The sequence below is a fragment of the Sciurus vulgaris genome, assembly GCF_902686455.1.
Source record: "Sciurus vulgaris genome assembly, chromosome: 10".
Classification (NCBI taxonomy): Eukaryota; Metazoa; Chordata; class Mammalia; order Rodentia; family Sciuridae; genus Sciurus; species Sciurus vulgaris.
The window spans coordinates 129,043,723-129,067,096 of record NC_136470.1 but is presented as its reverse complement, the minus strand read 5'-3'; the positions used below and the strand labels follow the sequence as shown (position 1 = coordinate 129,067,096).

General features: G+C 36.9%; 1 protein-coding gene across 3 annotated transcripts in view; it reads right to left on the bottom strand.

The window, feature by feature from the left end:
• The window catches only part of PLS1 (plastin 1), a 114,484-nt gene that overhangs the window by 10,191 nt on the left and 80,919 nt on the right, over positions 1-23,374 (bottom strand). For all 3 annotated transcript variants that reach the window (XM_079101087.1, XM_079101089.1, XM_079101088.1), the window contains 3 exons: positions 21,001-21,196; positions 16,361-16,439; positions 5,642-5,756 (listed from right to left, as the gene is read on the bottom strand). In XM_079101087.1, the coding sequence (XP_078957213.1) occupies positions 5,642-5,756; positions 16,361-16,439; positions 21,001-21,196 (390 nt within the window). The remainder of the gene's footprint in view (positions 1-5,641; positions 5,757-16,360; positions 16,440-21,000; positions 21,197-23,374) is intronic.

Sequence of the window (23,374 nt, the reverse complement as noted above, 5' to 3'; positions counted from 1 at the left end):
TTTCATCTCTTATAGTCTTTAACCACATCTTACTCATCCTCAATTTCAGCTCTTAGCCCATTTTATTTAACAAAGGCTTAACCTTCATTGAACCGGCTAATAATGCTTGCTGAACTTGTTGAACTCCTATTAATGCTTATATTGCAATGCTTTTGCACCATCTTTTATTTATACTTGGCTTTTATGTGATTTCTTTTGCTACTCATTGTATAGCTCCTTTTAAAGAACAAAAATGTTTACATGTATAAATCTATATCAATCTACCCACTTCCAGCCCAGTGCCCTGCCAACAGTCAAAATTTGATATATAAGTACCAATAAATTATTTGCCTGCCTACTTATTTTTAGTGATATTAAGTCTGGTTAAATTCTTTCTGTACTTAATTTTTTTTGGTCTACTCTGGCCTCTAGAGAAGATTCTTATTTCCCATCATCTAGTGTTATACTTCTTTTATCAGAATAGAAGTGTGTGTGTGTGTGTGTGTGTGTGTGTGTGTGTGTGTGTGCGCGCACACATTCATTCTTATGCAGATGAGTTTTCCTGCAATGAAATTGTAAACTCTCTTAATTGTATATTATCACCAGTGGAAGAAAAGCATGTACTAAGTATTTTTTGGAATAAACAGGTAAGAAGAAAAAAAAAAAAAAGTATAACTAGTTTCTCTCAATTTTGTTTCCAAGGTAGTTAAGGCTCCATTTCAATTCAACCAGAGATAAACAGGTAATATTTTTTTTTTCTAAAAATAAGGAAGTATGTCCATGAAAGGCAAAAAAAGAGGCCACACAAGTAACAGATTTTTTTTTAACAAGTTAACAAATTTATTTAAAAAAGAGAATTTGGCCAGGTGCAGTGGCCCACGTCTGTAATCCCAGCTGCTCAGGAGGCTGAGAGAGGAGGACTGCGAGTTCAAAGCCTGTCTCAGCAAAGTAAAGTGCTAAGTAACTCAGTGAGACCCTGTCTCTAAATAAAATACAAAAGCTAGAGCTGGGGATGTGGCTCAGTGGTCATGCACCCTGAGTTCAAACCCCAGTATCAAAAAAAAAAAAAAAAGAGAAAAAATTCCCAAAGTTCAGTTGGTTTCAAAACAACAACAACAACAAAAAAAAAAAATGCAAGGAGATCCTTTGAACTTTCTGTAACATTTGCCTGGTTCACTTCATAAATCAATAAAACATCTGATTTGGATTCATGTTTTTTAAATGCAAGGAGATAATAATTCAAAATTAGTTTTTCTAGTAGTCATATTTAATTATGCCTGTTCAATATAAATAAATGCTATAGAAATTTATAGACTTGTAAAAAAAAATAAAAGGGAATGGATTCCTAATTTATGGAAAAAAAAAAAAAAACAACCCAGCACTCTTGATTATGTAACTGTGAAGAGGAAGAGAAAAACCATGGATACTCATTTGAATGGGAAACTTTGCTAACAAACTACAATAATCACTTTTGTGTAGAATGTGTTTCAGTAAAGGACCATCTGTCTTACAGTTTGACCAAAATAACTAAGAGAGATGATGGTGAAAAGAATCTCAGGGTTGCTAGTGTAGACTAAGGGGACGCTGGTATGACCAACAATAGAAGGGAAACTGGAAATGGGTGTTAACATAAGGGGAATGATGTCCTATTTGGGGCCATAGCTGATTTCAAATTTGGCAGAACACATCTAAGATCTGGAGAGGTACCAAACTAGAGAAAGAATGAGAAGTTAGGTTCCTAGGGGTCAGTCATGTTTATGGTAGTATCTAAAACCCTAAAAATAGATCTGCTTCCTGAGGCTGAAAATATAGAAGTTAAGAGCTTTAGGCACAAACTGAGTCTTGGAAATACTTGAGAATTGTCAGGCTAAAATATGCAGAACTCATAGAAGTTAAGAATGGACACAAAGCCAAGCGTGATGGTGAAGAACTATAATCCCAGCTATTCCGGAGACTGAGTTAGGAGGATCAGAAGTTCAAGGCCAGCCTGCATACCTTAGTGAGACCTTGTCTCAAAACAAGGAAATAAAAAGGGCTGAAGAGGTAGCTCAGTGATAGAGGGCCCCTGAGTTCAATCCCCAGGATGGGAAGCAGGGTGAAATGAACACGAAGAAAGCAAAAAAAAAGTTGGAGAGCCCAGTCTGAGAGTGAACGGAAGAATGATTCCAAGCACTTCAAATGCTTTGGAGGATCATTTGGACAATGAGAAGAGTTATGTAACATGACACCAGCTTCCAAGTGAAAAGAAATGCAGAAAAAGCAATGAAGAAATATATTTTATGGTGCAGTTTTATGAACTTTATAAGTGAAGTAAAGTGATGTTCGTTGATGATTGTCCACAGTTCATAAAATAATTCCCTGTGATGATGTGTCAGGAGAAGTACTGCTTTTAAAATATCTTGAATTTATCTCATGCTTTATGTTTAATTCTACTAAGTAGCTAGTATTTGTTGAAAGGAAACATTCTGAATATTTGTAACATGTTGCAATTAACATAAAAAAAATCCCAAGCATAGTGAATAGTTCAATTTGTGTTTTCCTGTTACATTTTGAAGGAAAAAAACTTATGTGAAATTATTCCACAAGATTTTCTGAATTCTAAAAAAAATAAGATTTTTCTGAATTCTACTTCTATGACAAAAGCTGTAAGCAAATCAAATGAAATTTTAAAATGCAGGCAGTTCAATTATCAAAAATACTGAAAAATATGAATATAAATCTCATAATTACACTACCGATTCAAAAACGTTTAATATTATGATGTATTTCCTTTTAAAAGTCTTTGCTTTTTTAAAAAATTTTCTAGTTGTCAATGGATTTTTATTTGATTTACTTATATGCAGTGGTGAAAATAGAACCCAGTTCCTCACAAGTACAAGGCAAGTGCTCTACCACTGAGCAACCTCAGCCCAAAAGTTTTTACTTTTCTTCTTCTTCTTTTTTTTTTTTTTTTTTTTTTTTTTTTTTGGTGCTGGGGATTGAACCCAGGGCCTTGTGCTTGCAAGGAGGGCACTCTACCAACTGAGGTACACCCCCAGCTCAGTTTTTACTTTTTTAAAATTGCGAAGTCTATAAATATATGTTCATTCTCGGGATGTAGAGGAAGATTAGAAGTCCTTTTTGAAAGCATTCCTGTGTGTATGTTTTAAGCAAATTAAATTCATATCAAGTACATACACAGTTGTGTATATTGCCCTTTGCCATGCCACCATTACTAAAATACTTTACTTTCTTTTTTTGGTACCAGGGATTGAACCCAAAGGCACTTAACCACTGAGACATATCCCCAGCCCTTTTTGATTTTATATTTTGAGACAGGGTCTCACTCAGTTGCTTAGGACCTCGCTAAGTTGCTGAGGCTGGCTCTGAACCTGTGATCCTCCTGCTTCAGCTAAAACACTATTTTTAATGGCAAATTTTACTTCATCTTGTAGGTGAGTCATTATTAATGCTTTATTGAATAACTAGATTATGTTCTACTGGAACTAAACATTATGGTAATAAGCAATCTGGCACACAACTTCTTGTCTGAGTTCCTGATTTTTCACCGGGTAAATGAAAAGGATTAAAATTATTAGGTCAAAGGATTTTTTTTTTTTTAGATTATTGATAACATATTACCAAACTGATTCTAGAGCCATTCTAAAAAGGAACATATCCTCTTAACACTGGATGCAATTTCTTATTTTAAACTGCATTTCTTTATCGTGGGTGAAAAGTTTTCCTGTGTATTACCATCATTATTTTCTGTTAAATTTTTTTTTGGGGGGGTACCAGGGATTAAACTTGGAGGCACTGGACCACTGAGAATCATTCACTTATATTTTCTTAAGAGTTTTATTATATTTTAACATTCCTTACCTTAAATCCACATGGCATTTACTTTGATGGATGATATACGGTGAAGATTCCTTTTTTTTTTTCTAACTAAATAGTTAACTGGGTGTTTTGTGGCATCATTTTTTGGATGATCTTCCCTTTCCCTCTTGAATTCAGGAACCACACTGCCATTTATTAAGTTCTTAGGATTAAGATATCTAGGTGATCCTATTCCATTCCATTTTTACATTCATACTAAGACATTTCAACCACTGTACCCTCGCTATAAATTTTTATATATAGCCATGTACTGCTTGATGAGAACTGTGTCACTGTGGTCATGATGTCACCAGGTGATACAATCTTAGGGAACCTCCATAGTATATGTGGTGCATCATTAACCAAACCATCATTATGTGGCACATGACTATTTTCTAATGCCTCCAAAATATCCCTCAACATCCTTGGACAATGTTCTTGACTATTCAGGCCTTTTTCTTCTTCTGGTGAAAATTTAAAATCACTTTATAAATCTCACCCTCAACACACACATATATATATATAAATGGTTTCACTTATTCCCTGCTCCACGCACACACCGTCTTTTTAGCATCCAACTGGAATTATGTTCTACTTTTAAGTTAACTGGGAAAAATTGATATCTTTATGCTATTTAGTCTTTCTGTCCAGGAATATGGTTATATTTCTACTTATTCAGCTACTAATAGTTTTAACATTATGAAAATGCTGGTCAATTTCATAATAAACAGGTAAGTTCTAGAAAATTTAGTCCACTAATTTGTTTAGTATGTTTAAATTATCCTTAAACAAAATGATGAGATTAAATGAAAGTATTAAAATTTGAAAGTCCTGTGTACTTTTACTTTACAAAGCAAATGACACTAAAAATGGTAAAAAGGAAATGCGAAACAAATCCAAAAAGGTTTCAGCAGAACAAACATGAACACCAAGGAGACTCCTGATCCCATCTGAAGAATACTAGAAGACAAGAACTTCTTTTTACAATCATCTACCAGATTTTCTTCCACCAGCTGCAATCAAGTCACTGCCTTCAAAAAACATGAACTTCCCACTGCTTACAGTTTAAAGCCCATGCTCTTTAATCTTGTAGTCAAGGTTCTTAATATCTTGCTCCAATCCCAATTTTTAGTGTTCATGATCACTGCTTACCTATCAATATCTTCTGCTACAGCAAAACTAATCCTTAATTCCCAGAAACACACTTTCTCACAATTACCATTTAGCTTAATCCTCAGCCCCTTCTCCATCCACCTTGTGACAAAATTCAATCCATTTCTCAAGGTCTAACTCAAATCTAGCCTCCTGAATGAAGACTTTCATAAGGGTGACCTGTGGCCTTCTCTTCTTTAACCCATACTATCACTTTGCTTACACAGTCCTATATTGCAGTTGTTTACACATATCTTAACTTCCTGATTTCTTTAGGGCTCCATGACTTGTATTTTTTCATATTATGCATGGCACTGTACACACAGATGGTAATCAAATATCTGCTGAGTAAATGAATGAATAGCCAGTAAAGATTCAGCAAGTTGTGGCAATTATAAAATAAGAATGCACTTACATCTCAAAGAACATTAAGTACTACAGCTTGCTAAAGAAGAAAGCATTTATATAAAGCTTCTGACTGGGAAGTCTGCCTTCAACTTTCCAAACTTGTAAAAAGGCTATTAAGCTTAACATATTTTGGTTTGAAACAGCTGTGGGGACTGACCATACTTTACCACGCTTTACGAAACTCTAAATCTTCTGTTTTATATCAGAACAATGACAACAGACCCATGGTCATTATCTCACTCACCTTCTTCATGTTCCCTCCGAGAGCAGGATAAGGAGGTTTGTTGACGTGGTTCCAGTCAACTGGCACTCGGATCATCTCATAGAGCTGGAAGATCACCAGAGCATCTGCAAGGTCACTAGAGAAGAAGGGAAAGGAGATGAGACAAGAGCAAGTGTCGGTCTTTAATTTTATGAAGTACACTGAAGATGGACATACGTCTTTGAAAACACAACAGAGGCTTGGCATGGTGGTTCATGCCAGTGATCCCAGCTACTCAGAAGGCTCAAGCAGAAGAATAGCAACTGTGAGGCCAGCCTAGGCAACTGACTGAGACCCTGTCTCGAAAGAAAACCAAAAAAGGACTGCAAATGTAGCTCAGTAGAAAAGCGCTTGCCTTGCATGTGCAGGCTCTGGGCTCAATCCCTAGTACGGCAAAGAAAAAAAAAAAAAATCCACAACTGGGTCACTTAATGCTTATAGAATAACAGGATATGTAATTTGACGCAGAACTTCCAACCTAAGAAGTTGCCCCCAAAATTTTCATAAATATTTACAAAGACATTTATATAGACATATATGTACATATGGTCATATCTGTGCTCATTTGTATGTATATGTAGATAAGTAAGTACATATGCACACACACAGAAAGACATTGGTTGCCACAGTATTTATTTCTTTATTTTTATTTTTTGAGACAAGGTCTCTGTTGCCCAGACTGGTCTCAAATTTCTGGGCTCAAATAATCCTCCTGCCTGAGCCTCCTGAGTAGCTGAGACTATAGGCATGAGTCACTGCACCCAGTTCACAGTATTTATAAATCTGGAAAAAACTTAAATGCCTGGCCATCAGGGGATGGTGAGTAAACTAGCCATACTATGAGCTCCTGGGCCACTGTTAGAAATAATAAAATAGATGTCTATATACCAACATGACATGCTTTACAATGTAATATTGTTTAAAAAGGCACATGGCAGAACACTTCACCTGGTCTGATCTCATTAATTTTTTTAAAATTAGAGTCAAAAGTATTTATATACCTATGTGTGCTATTAATATGGATTACCTCTGGGCAGGAAAAAGGGAGTATGGAGGGCAATTATATATTTTATTCTGTTCATGTACATATTTCTTGAAACTTGTACAGTAGAATGAGTTCATGTGTTAGTGATGTATTAGGATTTTGAGAAACTTTTAAATATAGGAATATCATAGCTATTCAGTAGGCAGCTGTTCATGTTCAATAACGAAGGTTAAGAGGAAAGAGTTTATCAGCAAGTAGGAGTTTTTAACTAATACTTAAGAATACTAATACTTTGTATGGAGAAAAGTAAGTTCTAAGAAAGTGTGTCTTGAGCCTGTTCTCAATTCTGTATGCTAAGGACATAAAGCAATAACAATTGATTTTTTAAATGGCTAGCTCTGTGATATATTGTGTGGCTTTTCTCCTCTAATAGCTTATCCACCAAGTTATGTCTTAACTGTGGTTGATGTTAGCATTACTTTGCATTCTCTGAGCATACACCATATGGCAGTGAAGGGGGCTGGGCTCTGTGCTGAGTGATGGGAAAATCTAATATGAAAGTCATTAAAATCTGACAAGGTTCTCTATAAGCACATGAGCATTTTGTATGAAAAAAAGGCATCACTAGCCAGGCACAGTGGTGCACATTTATAATCCCAGTGGCTTAGGAGGCTGAGGAAGGAGGATCTCAAGTTCAAAGTCAGCCTTAGCAATTTATCGAGGCCCTGATCAACTTAGTGAAACCCTATCTCAAAATGAAAATTAAAAAGGGCTGGGGATGTGGCCTGATCAACTTAATGAGACCCTTTCTCAAAATAAAAATTAAAAAGGGCTAGGGAGTGAACTCGGACAACTGGGAGCGCCGTAAAGGAGGCCGCTCGGCACAGCGCTGGGACTCAGAGCAACCACTGGGGCTCCGGCGGCTGCCCAGGGGAGGAGTGGCGAGGAGAGCTGTGTGGACTCAGGACACCGGGGCCTGCCCTGAGGAGGAGGAAGAAGAGCGTGGCCGCTTGGATTTGAGTGACTGCACCAGAGCTACAGGCAGTTGCCAGAGGAGAAGCTCCGCGGAGAGCTGTTTGGACTCAGAACGACGCTTCTGAACCCCGGGGCCTGCCCGAAGGACGAGGAGGAGGAAGAGGAGCGCGGCCGCTTGGATTCGGGGTGACTACACCAGAGCTACAGGCGGTTGCCAGAGGAGGGGCTGCGCGGCGAGCTGTTTGGACTCAGACCACTTCTGAACCCCGGGGCCTGCCCGGAGGAGTAGCAGGAGGAGCGCGGCGGGTCGTGTGCACGCGCAGTGACTGCATTAGCGCTCCAGGCGGCTGCTCAGAGGAGAAGGCGAGTGGTGAGTTGTTTGGACTTAAAGTGACAGCGCCTGAACACAGGGGGGTTGCCTGGAGGGGAAGCGCGGTGGGTCGCTTGGTCTTGAGTGGCCCCATCAGAGCTCCGGGCGGTTGCCCAGAGGACCCGTGCAGCGGGTCACGTGGACTCAGAGCCACTCAGAGCGACCGCTCCTGAACACCCGGGGGGTTATCTGGAGAAGGAGGAGGAACAGGGAGGGTCACTTCGACTCGGAGTGATTGATTGCCCAGGGCTATGGGTGGTCGGTGGGAGGAGGAGGCACGAAGTGAGTTTCTTGGACTCCTAGTGACTGCACCGGAATACTGGGCGGCTGTCTGGAGGAAGAGGCGTGTGGCGGGTCTCTGGGACTCAGAGCGATTGTACAGGGCCCCAGGTGGCTGCTCAGAGGAGAGGCTGCATAGCCAGGCAATTAGGTGCAGAGCAAGGTCCCAGGATCTAGGAGGCTTCTGGGTGGAAGAACTGCACAGAGACAGGCTTAGGGCGGAGCGAAGGCTCCAGGCCTGCGGGCACATTCTCTGAGGAGGGACAGCCTAAGGAGATTCATCTGCAAAGGGTGAGGCTCCCAGGCCCAGGAGGTAGGGCCGGGCCCCTGGGAACTTTGCAGAGGAAGACAGCCCAGCCCAGCCCAGGCGGTAGCTGTAAATTGAGGGGAACCTCTAGGAGGGAACTGACCAGCGAGACCTCCCCACCGGGTGAGTCTTCCCTGCCGGGTGAGGTTTCCCCACAAGGACGGTAAAACCAGAGACTCAGGCCCAAACAGGCCTTGCCTCAGCCCGCAGCCTAGGTCCCCTTTGGATGACCATTGGTCAACAAGTAGAGGCACCTCTGCCCACTAGCAGGGATTATACCCCACCTGAAGGCCACCACTCCTAGAGAGGCAGCTTCCTTGTGGAGCACCGCATTATCAACTTCCTCCAAGACTTCAGCCTACTGAAGGCTAAGGGGGGATATATATAGAAATCTTCAGGGACATTGTAAGTCAATAGAGGAAATCTGCAATATCTCAGCGGTCCTCTGATACCTGAACAATATGAGAAAACAAGGAAAGAAAATGCTGCAAACAAATCTAGATGTTACATCAATAAAACCCAATGACAGCATGGCAGAAGAAATGACAGAAAAGGAGTTCAGAATGTACATAATTAAAATGATCAGAGAAGCAAACGATGAGATGAAAGAACAAATGCATGCACTGAATGATGAGATGAAAGAGCAAATGCAAGCATTGAATGATCGCACCAATCGACACTTAAAAGAGCAAATACAGGAAGCAAAAGATCATTTCAATAAAGAGTTAGAGATATTGAAAAAAAAACAAACAGAAATCCTTGACATGAAGGAAACAATAAACCAAATTAAGAACTCCATAGAAAGCATATCCAATAGGATAGAACACCTGGAAGACAGAACCTCAGACATTGAAGACAAAATATTCAACCTTGAAAACAAAGTTGAACGAACAGAGAAGATGGTAAGAAATCATGAACAGAATCTACAAGAACTATGGGATATCATGAAAAGGCCAAATTTAAGAATTATTGGGATTGAGGAAGGTCTAGAGAAACAAGCCAAAGGAATGAACAATTTATTCAATGAAATAATATCAGAAAATTTCCCAAATCTGAAGAATGAAATGGAAAATCAAGTTCAAGAGGCTTATAGGACTCCAAATACACAAAATTACAACAGACCCACACCAAGGCACATTATAATGAAAATACCTAACATACAAAATAAAGACAGAATTTTAAAGGCTGTGAGAGAAAAGAACCAAATTACATTCAGGGGGAAACCAATACGCATATCAGCAGATTTTTCAATCCAGACCCTAAAAGCTAGAAGGGCCTGGAACAACATTTTTCAAGCCCTGAAAGAAAATGGATGCCAACCAAGAATCTTATACCCAGCAAAACTTACCTTCAAATTTGACGATGAAATAAAATCCTTCCATGATAAACAAAAGCTAAAAGAATTTACAAAAAGAAAGCCAGCACTACAGAACATTCTCAGCAAAATATTCCATGAGAAAGAGATGAAAAACAAAGAAGCAAATCGGCAAAGGGAGGAATTATCCTAAAGGAATTGTCAAATAAAGGAGGAAACAAGTTGTGTCAAACAAATAAGTAAATAAAATTTAAAAAATGAACCAAATGACCGGGAAACCAAATCATATCTCTATAATAACCCTGAATGTTAATGGCCTGAATTCATCAATCAAAAGACACAGACTGGCAGACTGGATTAAAAAGAAAGATCCAACAATATGTTGCCTGCAAGAGACTCACTTCATAGAAAAAGATACCCATAGACTAAAGGTGAAAGGATGGGGAAAAACATACCATGCACATGGACTCAGCAAAAAAGCTGGAGTATCCATCCTCATTTCCGATAATGTGGACTTCAAGCCAAAGTTAGTCAGAAGGGATAAAGAAGGTCATTTCATACTGCTTAAGGGAAGCATAAATCAGCAAGATATAACAATCATAAACATCTATGCCCCAAACAGTGGCTCATCCATGTATGTCAAACAAATCCTTCTCAATTTCAGAAACCAAATAGACCATAACACAATAATACTAGGTGATTTTAACACGCCTCTCTCACCACTCGACAGATCTTCCAGACAAAAATTGAACAAAGAAACCATAGGTCTCAATAACACAATCAATAATTTAGACTTAACGGACATTTATAGAATATACCATCCAACCAAGAGCGAATACACTTTCTTCTCAGCAGCACATGGATCCTTCTCTAAAATAGACCATATATTATGCCACAAAGCTAATGTTAGCAAATACAAGAAGACAGAGACACTACCATGTATTCTATCAGATCATAATGGATTGAAGTTAGAAATAAATGAAAGAGTAAAACACAGAAACTATTCCAACATCTGGAGATTAAACAATATGCTATTATATGATGAATGGATAACAGAAGATATTAGGAAGGAAATTAAAAAATTCTTAGAGGTAAATGAGAACAAAGAAACATCATATCAAAATCTCTGGGACACTATGAAAGCAGTACTTAGAGGGAAATTTATTTCATGGAGCGCATTTAATAAAAGAAGTAAAACTCAACAAATAAACGACCTAACACTACAGCTCAAAGCCCTAGAAAAAGAAGAACAGAACAGCACCAAAAGTAGTAGAAGACAGGAAATAGTTAAACTCAGAGCTGAAATCAATGAAATTGAAACAAAAGAAACAATACAAAAAATTGACAAAATAAATAGTTGGTTCTTCGAAAAAATAAACAAAATTGATAAACCTTTAGCCACACTAACAAAGAGAAGACGAGAGAAAACCCAAATCACTAAAATTCAGAATGAACAAGGAAATATCATAACAGACAGGATTGAAATACAAAACATAATTAGAAGCTATTTTGAAAATCTATACTCCAACAAAATAGAAAATTTCGAAGACATCAACAGGTTTCTAGAGACATATGAATTGCTAAACTGAACGAGGAGGACATAAACAATTTAAATAGACCAATTTCAAGTACTGAAATAGAAGAAGTCATCAAAAGCCTACCAACAAAGAAAAGTCCGGGACCAGATGGGTTCTCAGCCGAGTTCTACAAAACCTTTAAAGAAGAGCTCATTCCAATACTTCTCAAAGTATTCCATAAAATAGAAGAGGAGGGAACCCTCCCAAACTCATTCTTTGAAGACAATATCACCCTGATACCTAAACCAGACAGAGACTCATCAAGGAAAGAAAATTTCAGACCAATATCCTTAATGAACATCGACGCAAAAATTCTCAACAAAATTTTAGCAAATTGCATACAAAAACATATTAAAAAGATAGTGCACCATGATCAAGTGGGTTTCATCCCAGGGATGCAAGGTTGCTTCAACATCAGGAAATCAATAAACGTAATTCACCATATTAATAGACTTAAAGTCAAGAATCACATGATTATTTCAATAGATGCAGAAAAAGCATTTGATAAAATACAGCACCCCTTCATGCTCAAAACACTAGAAAAAATAGGGATAGTGGGAACATTCCTTAACATTGTAAAGGCCATTTATGCTAAGCCCATGGCTAATATCATTCTAAATGGTGAAAAACTGAAAGCATTCCCCCTAAAAACGGGAACAAGGCAGGGATGCCCTCTTTCACCACTTCTATTCAACATCGTTCTTGAGACTCTGGCCAGAGCAATTAGACAAACCAAAGAAATTAAAGGGATACGAATTGGGAAAGAAGAACTCAAACTATCCCTGTTCGCTGATGACATGATTATATATTTAGAGGAACCTGGAAATTCCACCAGAAAACTCTTAGAACTCATAAGTGAATTCAGTAAAGTAGCAGGTTACAAGATCAATGCCCATAAATCCAACGCATTTTTATACATAAGTGATGAATCTTCAGAAAGAGAAATTAGGAAAACTACCCCATTCACAATAGCCTCGAAAAAAATAAAATACTTGGGAATCAATCTCACAAAAGAGGTGAAAGACCTCTACAATGAGAACTATACAACACTAAAGAAAGAAATTAAAGAACACCTTAGAAGATGGAAAGATCTTCCATGTTCTTGGATAGGAAGAATTAATATTGTCAAAATGGCCATACTACCTAAAGTGCTATACAAATTCAATGCAATTCCAATTAAAATCCCAATGACATACCTTACAGAAATAGAGCAAGCAATTATGAAATTCATCTGGAAGAATAAGAAACCCAGAATAGCTAAAGCAATCCTTAGCAGGAAGAGTGAAACAGGGAGTATTGCAATACCAGATCTTCAACTCTACTACAAAGCAATAGTAACAAAAACGGCATGGTATTGGTACCAAAATAGAAAGGTAGATCAATGGTACAGAATAGAGGACACGGACACAAACCCAAATAAATACAATTTTCTCATACTAGACAAAGGGGCCAAAAATATGCAATGGAGAAAAGATAGCCTCTTCAACAAATGGTGCTGGGAGAATTGGAAATCCATATGCAACAGAATGAAACTAAACCCATATCTCTCACCATGCACGAAACTAAACTCAAAATGGATTCAGAATCAGATCAGAGACCCTGCAGATTATAGAAGAAAAAGTAGGTCCAAATCTTCACCTTGTTGGTCTAGGATCAGACTTCCTTAACAGGACTCCCATAGCACAAGAAATAAAAGCTAGAATCAACCACTGGGATAGATTCAAACTAAAAAGCTTTCTCTCAGCAAAGGAAACTATCAGCAATGTGAAGAAAGAGCCTACAGAGTGGGAGAATATCTTTGCCAATCATACTTCAGATAGAGCACTAATCTCCAGAATCTATAAAGAACTCAAAAAACTCTACTCCAAGAATTCAAATAATCCAGTCGACAAATGGGCTTAGGAAATGAATAGACACTTCACAGAAGAAGATCTACAAGCAATCAACAAACATATGGAAAAATGTTCAACATCTCTAGTAATAAGAGAAATGCAAATCAAAACCACCCTAAGATTCCATCTCACCCCAATTAGAATGGCGATTATCAAGAATACGAGCAACAACAGGTGTTGGCGAGGATGTGGGGAGAAAGGTACACTCATACACTGCTGGTGGGGCTGCAAATTAGTGCAGCCACTCTGGAAAGCAGTGTGGAGATTCCTTAGAAAACTTGGAATGGACCCTCCATTTGACCCAGCTATCCCACTCCTTGGCCTATACCCAAAGGACTTAAAATCAGCATACTACAGAGATACAGCCACATCAATGTTCATAGCTGCTCAATTCACAATAGCCAGACTGTGGAACCAACCTAGATGCCCTTCAATTGATGAGTGGATAAAGAAACTGTGGTATATATATACAATGGAATATTACTCAGCCATAAAGAATGATAAAATTATGGCATTTGCAGGCAAATGGATGAAATTGGAGAATATCATGCTAAGTGAGATAAGCCAATCTCAAAAAGCCAAAGGACGAATGATATCACTAATAAGTGGAGGATGACACATAATGGGGGGGAGGGAAGGGTTAGTGTTAGGGTGAGAGTTAGGGTTAGAGAGGGGGGCAAGTATGGAGGAAGGAAGTACTGTATAGAGGGTAAAGAGGGGTGGGAGGGGTGGGGGGAAGGGAAAAAATAACAGAATGAATCAACATTACTGTATGTAAATTTATGATTACACAAATGGTATGCCTTTACGCCATGTACAAACAGAGAAACAACATGTATCCCATTTGTTTACAATAAAAAAAAAAAAAAAAGGGCTAGGGATGTGGCTCAGTGATTAATTGTCCTTGGGTTCAATTCCCAGTACCAAAAAAAAAAAAAAATGACATTACTATTGTGTAGGTTCTATACTCCATCTATTTCATGAATTTTTTTTTTTTTTTTGCTCTAAGTGAATTAATTCTTATTCCTGGATAATATGGTACTGTTATTCATGGTCTACAAATGGGAAAACTGAGGTCCAGAGAGCTGAAATGATTTCCAGAGATTTCAAGATGAATTCCACAACCAACTGATTCTAGAAACTCTAGAGCTATTTATTCTTAAATATGTTTAATAATTTGTTTTGAGAAAGGAATTTTCAGTTAAAATCAATATACATTATTCTAATTGTATCAGTACAAACTGCATATACTATAGATGGGGTTAAAAAAATGCTTAGGGGTAGGCTTAGGAATGAGATCCAGATATAAATCCATGTTCTGTTTAGTGTTGTTTTGAATATGATGGTTTCCTTTAAGGTTATGCTACTTTTGAGAATTTTCTGAAAGTAACAGTCTCTTTCCCAAGGAAAAAATACATATCCCTAAAGCCCTTTGCTAGCATTTCGAGATCAAGGTAACTATAATTAGGTATCTAACTAAAACATTCGGCCAATTCTCTTCTATATACCATAGAGAACTCGAGTCTTCATAACTATGAAATACTTACCCAAGTCTGAACAAACTGAATCCCCTATTTTAAATTAATATTCAATCATAAAAGAATTACACACTTACTGTAAGAAAATAAAACCATATTTAAAGTACTCAAATTGCAAATAAACATCTCACTATTCTGTACTCCTACAGGTGGCATAAAGCTTGGTATGAACCTCCCTAAAGCCTCTTCTTCAGTAGTATATTAGAGACATTCATAAAGATTTATTCCTCTCTCATGTCCAATATTTGAGTTTTACCTGCTATCTCCTGTCAAACTGATGTACATCTCCTCTCATTTAGCTGGAATTAAAATAAGTCTATCACACTGAGACCAATTAATCAAATAAGGCAATACTTGGTTTTAGATTTTAAAGAATAATTTTAATACATACCAAGAAGCAGAAATTACTACAAAATAAATCCTCAGTCAGTGAGGTGGTCTGCTATGACATTAATCTTCAGTTCAAATTTAAAAAATAACTTAGTTAATCTTTAGATAGGGTTAAACTCTTTAAAGAGGTAAATTATTGACAGGTTTAGTTAAGTTTTTTTCACTAAAAAAAAACTAGCTGAAGTTGAGTTCCTTTATATGTTTTTTAAGGCAAGATTCTATAATAAAGAGAAAAAGGTTTCTTCTCATCCGCATCTAGGAAGACACATTGTTATCACTAATAGCGTTGGAAATGATTTAGTAAAATATTTTCTTAGTCCAATCAATGTCAAATATGTTCTGTCACACTGGGGATTGAAACCAGGGGTGCTCTACCACTGAGCTACAGCCTCTGTCTCCCCACTTTTTTTAAGACAGGCCTTGAACTTGTGATTCTCCTGCCTCCGCCTCTCTAGTCACTGGGGTCATAGGCCAGTACCACTGTGCCAGCTATGTGTGGTCATTTTTAAACAAAGAGTAGGATAAAAATTATAATAATTACCAGGGAAAACAAGCCATTTCTACAAATTAATTAAAGGAATACATAAAAATTGTGGAGTAATTGTGGTTGTGATAAAATAAATTAAAAATGAATTACAATGAAAAATACTGATATAATGGCTAAGAACCATTTATCAAATAGTACTGTTATTCTAATTAATGTTCAAGCTGAAGTAATTTATTATTTTCACAATTACCATAAAAGAATAAGGATCATCTTCACTGATGTAGTTCTATCATCAAAAATCATGATTATATTATTTTTTAAAGGATACTTTCCATTTAAAAATGTACTCTTTTGCCAATTCCTAGCATTCTGAAACTAAATGTTAGCTAACTCCTTGTGATGTGAGAAAATGCTGTCATGTAAACATACTGACAGTCTGAAACTTTTAAAATTGGACTGCTGGGGCTGGAGGTAGCCCAGTGGTAGAGCACTTGCCTAGCATGTGTGAGGCCCTGGAGTCCAGCCTCAGCATCAGGGGTGGGGGAAGAGGATCCTGACAGTAAGGCTGGAACGCCATGAAACGTACCTGTACAGGTGATTAATGTATGGGTTGACCCCCAGGGAATTCATCCAGTTCCGAAAGGTTCTCTCTTCCTTGCTCTCTCCTAGAGTACACACAAGTTCACACTGATGATTCAGGACACAAAGAGCCAGGAACTACACTTCAAACTATGCAGGCAAGTACAAATTGGTCATGGTTCCTTAGATACTGTAATTTCTTTAGAGGAAAAAAGAAAAGAAAAAAAAACCGAAAACCTCTTCTCCACACCATCTCGGGCACCTCCATTTGCCCACACACTCTCTGCACCTCACTCTCCTCTCTCATTCTCCTTTTCTCCATCTAGGCTCCCTTCCTTGGTATCTGTGAACCACTGCCATCCAGAAACACAACAGACGGACTTGTGTCGTCCGAAGTTATGATTAGATGCAAAGTGGACTAGATAAACATTGTAAAACAAAATTTTTTAGCATCCGGGGTAACATTAGCACATTAAACAGAAATAGAAAAGCTTTGCCTTTCCCGATACAATGTTTCTAATTTTATACAGATTATGGTTTCATACAGGAAAGTTTCTGGGCTTATAAATCTCCACTTTACACCAAACAATGAAGGAGAGTGGGAATTTCTGGTAATATTAAAAAACAGGCAATGACGGGGGGCGGTGGGGGCATGACTATTTTACAGGCTTCCTGGGTTTATAGTAGATTGTCACTATTGAAAATACTTGAGGCATATGGACACCACACAGCATTCTAATGTGTGCTAATCTAAGGATGGATTTCATCATAGTAAGTTCCTGGACCTCAAAGGTCACCTCAAGGAGATAACTCCTGCAAGCACTGTTATTGAACTTGGGATAGCTCTACCTCCAGGCAGCCCTTCACAGCAGCACAAACACCATCCACAGGGAAAATGCAGGGAACGGGTACCACAAAGCAGGAAGAGGTGCAGACCTCTGCTGCATCTGCCTTGCAGTTACTGACTGCAAATAGTCCTAAGTGACCAAGCAAGATAGTCTGTCCTTCAGCACAGTTAGGAGACAGTAGAATAACCTGGACTGCATCTTATCACCAGACCCCTGAAAGCTGAAACGTTTTCACTTTTCATCACTTCTAATCCCTACGCAAGTTCACTCTCTAGGCGTGGGCGCCTGTGAGACTCCTGGGACAATTTGGTATGGAAATCTATAACCATCTGAGCCTCAGATGAGCCATCTGTACAGTAATCTTCAGGCTAAGTGCCACAGATAGTATAAACCAAAATAGGTACCAAAACCTTCCACGATCTGAAGGAGACTGTTATTTGCATCAACGTTTCAGAAGATAAACTGCCCAACATAGTTTCATGTGGTTTTCAATGTCATTACCTAACAGATTTCCCAGAATCTGCTTTAATTCTTGTCCTATGAAATTATATAGCCATATAATTTCTTGTTTAAATTTTGTTCCTGCTGGTCTTTATAAGAGGCAACTGATCAGTCTGTTGTATCTGCTACAACCACTTTAGAATTAACAATCTACATGACAACCTTTTCTAAAAAAGCAAAACCAAAATATTCCCAGAATCCATGCCTACCTTATTTATAGAAGTTATTAAAAAGGTTCAAACTAAGTCCCTGAACTGTCTACAATATGACACAAACATACTGTGAATAATAGCGTGATGCATGTGGCTTGTATTTACCTTTTAGTCATTTCTCTGTTACCGCCTATTATAATGATTTTTTTTTCCTAGTAATTAGAAATTTTTCACATTATTCCCACCTAGGAAAATCCAAATCATGTCTTAAAATTACAAAGTCTGAATGTTCTAATAGCTTAATTTTTAATTAAAATATTCAAATTCTGTTGACCCATGATATAGTGAATATTTTAAAAGACACTAGGCTTGCATTTTGACTGAGTTCTGAAACTGTTACAAGCTTCAGATTCATGTTTCTTCCTGATATTCTTAACTAATTACATTATTACTATCTTAACTTTTAATCCCTGCAAAGAAATGTAGATTTCAAAAGTGAGCATTTATTTATCTAGCACCATTTCAAGTCGTCTTGGTAAATAAATGCTCAAAGCTAGAAGCATTATGCATTTGTGCAAAAGCCATGGTAAAGCATTACAAAAACATATGTATTCCAGATTGGAGAATGTTTTCTGGACTGCAGACAACTAAAGCAATCTTCAAACTAAAATCTTAATTGCTGATATATACAATAGAAAGAATTATAAAATATTTCTTTCATTTGCAGGACAAATTGACATCTGTATTGATAACAAGTTTCAATAAAAGTAACAAATAAAATAAAAGTAAACTACTAAGATGAAAGGAAAGGAACTGATACAGATCCAACATTCGCTAACTATGCTGTGATGTGTTAAGTACTTTCCATCTCTCACCCTGACCACAACTCTTCGACTTCCGGTCACATTTAACTTGTTTTCTAACTCTTCAAAATAAATAGTATTAGTCCTATTTTATATATGAGAAAACCAAGGCTCACAGAGGTTACTCAGATAATAAATGGTGGAAACATGATTTAAACAAAGTCTAACTCTGTGGCCTACCTACTTTCTATCACCACAAATGAATTCTGAGATGTTCTCTATATGCAGCCCACTTGTTTGGATCAATTTGATTAAGGTTTAAAATTTAATTGTACTTTTAGTTCCTCACAGATAAAATTCTTTGCCAATGAGGACATACTAATATATGAATTTGGGATGTGATAAGGTCAGGCTTCAAATTTCATAAGGATCTATTAAAAACATAAATTTACAGAGGAAATATTCTAATGACAGTCAAAGTCAAATACATTTTGGCAGATGTATCAGGACATACATATGTTCTACATCAAGAGGATTGATAAATACTTCCATAGTATCTTAACAAATAGAGTCAATGCTAATGGAAATATGTAGCAATCCTGTGCACACTGAAAAATTTCAAAAGCATGCTGAACATGAGCAAAAGAATTCAAACATGACAAATAGAGCGAGCAAGTTGGAAAAGATATCTAGCAAGAATTCAGTGACTATAAAAAGCAGATCATTTTTAATATGCCACTCTAAACAATGCCTTCTACTGTAAGACACAGAGGGATTTTGAAATTTTCCAGACTGATAAAAACTTAGCAGTCTTCTTTTTCACTTAAGAATTAAGTTCTAATCTTTTACCCTAAATTTCTCCTTACGAAAAAATGCAGATTTTTTTTTTTTTTTTAAATTTCTCCTCTTGGTTACAGGTCTATATAGAAAATGTAGTTTTTGTCTTATTTAACTGACCCTCAGGAAGAGTGAATTGAATTCATCATATTCCTCAAAAGATATATTTATCAAGTTTGAAATTTCTTTCTTTCATCATGACACTATGATTATGAAGTGACAAGGACATTAGAACTCTAGTTGTGGCAGTCAAGGGAAAAAGATGAAGAACTGAGTTTTTACTCAGTCTCACTGGGGAAGACAGCAAGGGTGGGTTGTGTGAGAAAATGAACCCTGCAACAGCAGATTCTCCCCACCAGGCAGAATCCCTGCCTTCTCCAGATAAGGGCAACTAAGGGAAATGCTGGCCCTTCTCCAACAACTACCAGCACTGCTCATACATGTGGCTGAGGCTGTGAGAAGGGAAGAAGAAAGGAAGAGGCTGGGAAAAAGGAGAAAGAACTAGATTTGAGAATATTTTGGTCACTATGATGATTCACATATTGTCAGCTTCACTGCCATTTAGTAAATGTAACATAGCTAAATAATGCAAAATAATCTGTTATAGAACCTAAATGAAGCCTTTCAAAGATGACTTGTGATAAAAAAAAAAAAATAAGATTTGTCACAGGAAAGAAAGATAAAGACTTTGCAGAATCATTAAGTCCAATTGTCAAAACTGATTCCTACCATGTTTACAACTACAGCATCCCGTCACTATAGAAGGCACGTGAGGTCAAGAGTGTACATGAGCAAAGCCTTGCTCTGCTATTGAATTAAGCTTCATTTGAGTTTCTTGCTTGTAGTCATTCATTTTTATAGGCATATTAAGAGAACACAGCATGAACAGTGCAAAAAATAAACAACCCAAATGGAAAGAATAAATGGCACTAATAAAAAGAACATTCAGAAAGAATATATTTTTAGAGTATAGAAAAGTACTAAATACAGTACCTACATTAGGAGGGGTCAAATCTGCATTTCATGAAGCAAAACAGGAAAGTATTATATATTATGAGACAGATAACAGTAGCCCACACACAAGACAAGTAATGGGTATTGTAATTTTTTTCATGTACACCAAAACTATTAGAAAGAGAATAATACTGGAGTCAAACTGGTTTTCAAAGGAGAAAACCAGCTACAAATCATTGGTTTTTTTTTTTCCAAGAGATAATTCACTATCCATATTGGTGGTACTTACAGGATCATTTATGAAAGTATTTTAATTGTATGATAATTTTCACTAAATTCTTATGGAGAAATGGCAAGATAATTTACCCCAGCATTCTCTTTTAACCCAAACCAACAATCACTTTCTGTAATTTGAACTTTTTCATAGATGCGCACGCCTACACACACTGAGCTGCATCTTCTACAATAAATGCCCTAGCTCTGACAATGAAGTTAAGACAACACCACAAGAAGAGAAATTCAATGTATCAATTAAAGGCAGAAAGAACATACCTTCCAATAAATTCATATCGATGTCATTATTATCAGGTTTGTGTAGGCATGGATATGTGTTAAAAAGATTAGCTACAAAGGCTAAATTAAGTTTGGGATTGCCTGAAACCACATCGGCGGGAGTAACAAACTGTCTGCAGCCTAGTTTATCTGCTTCTTGAAGCATGAATTCAGCACGCTTCAGGTCATTTTTCTCCTAAACAAGAAAACAAGAATGGTTAAGATCAAATTTTTGGTTGGCATAATTTTTATAGTTACATATATTTAAAAACACTCACTTTGCTGCAAATGTATCAAATAATAACTCGAAATAAGGTTAATTAAGAATGTGTAGGAATTACAAATCAATTCCTCCTGCCTTTTTTTTTTAATCCAAAAGGAAAAAGTCACTCAGTTTTCTCACTGGGCCACTGAGTCATATTTAACACTCATCGCTGAAATATTCAACAAACCTCTCAAATATCACATCAATAAGCTCCTGTTGGTTAAAGTATAGACAACACGGTCACCTGGTAGAGTGCAGGCTCAGTTGCCTCACCAATTCTACATTGAGAGGTATTTCAACGAAAAACAACTTGGGATACATGTAACAGTATTAAAGTCAGAAAGAAGAGCACCTTGCAAAATCCTAGAAACAAACGAAAAAGCCAGGTGCCCATGAACATGAGACTAAATGAACTAGATATTCATACAATGAGACACAACAAAATGAGTGACTCAATATGAAGTTCAAAACAGCACTAGAAATGTAAGTAGAACACGATAAACTTTACAGGAAGCGATATTAAGGAATGCATCTGATGAAAGGAAACTAAAGAGAAGCAGAAGAATAATGAACTCAAGATTAAAGATGGTGGTCACCACATTGAGGTGAGGCAGACAGAAGAACTGCTCAACTAAATGAAAATTAGCATCAAGGTCTTGGTTTTCTTGTTGGATTGAGGGTTTATGTGGCTTGTTACAATTTCAAACAAACACAACCATAAATGCAAAGAAGTCCATGCGTGGGCCCATCATGAGAGTCTATCATAACCAAGGATCATAATCTAATTCTGTGTACCAGAGTTTTAAAGTAGTAAAAATGTACATGCTCTGAGAAAGGGATAGATTCAATAACATTAGCTACCAAAGTAGATATCAATAGATCACAAAAATATGGACCTTATCTGGATCTTAATTCAAATGGACCATAAAAGAAAAATTTTGATATTTTCAAGTGAATTGGAGATGTCAACAATAACTAGGTGATGTTATAATTATTAATATTTTTAGGGATAAAGTGTTGTGGTCATACTAAAAGAATATCTTTATCTTCTAGAAATACATATTGAAATGCTTATCTAAGAAATGATATGATGTCTAGAATTTGCTTCGAAATAATATAGGAAAGGAGGGAAATAGGGAATAAATTAAATAAGTCTACTGACCATGAGTTCATAAAAATGTTTAACTGGGGGATGAGCACATGGTCATTTAATATACTGTTTTCTTTTGAATATATTTTATATATTCCATAAGTTTTTCAAGTTTCTGATTTTTGACTCTAATTTAAAAACTAAATTTCTGATATATGTCCTTATAATAATGTAAAATATAATTTATAGTAATGACTCAGGTTGCCTTTACAACCAAATAAAGGATAACTACATTTTAAATATTTAATGATTTTCATACAATCTATAGTCTGACCAGATTTTAATGTTTAGATAGAACCACGCCATGTAATTTATGTTTAAAGAATGGACTTCCTAGGAAATGTCTGGTGGATCAGGATCTGTATCAGTCCTTCCTATACGATAAATACAAGGAATTTCCATCTTTTATTCTGTGCATTTCTAAAATTAAGCTGTGGAACTGATTATCAGTTGCTTAGCAATCTAATAACCACTTCTTGCTCCCTTTCCTGACACACGTTGACAGTCACAAAAGCAACATGTTCAGCTGCACTGCACCAGGGAAACGTGGATATAAGGTTAATTTCTCAGATACTCAAGGTTAGAATTTTGCAATTCCTGTTCCTCAGTAGGATAGGCCGATGGCTCAACATTGAAGACTGGAGCATAAGACAGGGGAAAAAAAACTTCTGAAGGGCAAAGGTCAAACTTTAATGAAGGGCAGAGGATGCCACCAAGGAATGGCGCCTATAGCGTATTGCACTCTAAATTTGACTGTACTCACTCATCAAACTGATAGAGCTAGAAAGTAGACAGTACTCTTACCAGGAGTTGGAAGAGGGGAATAAGGAGTCATTGTTGAATGAGTACAGAATTTTACTATGGAATGAAAAAATTCTAAAGAGATAGTGGTGATAGTTTCCCAACGGTGTGACTATATGGAATTTCACTTGAACTGTATACTCAAAAATGGTAAAATT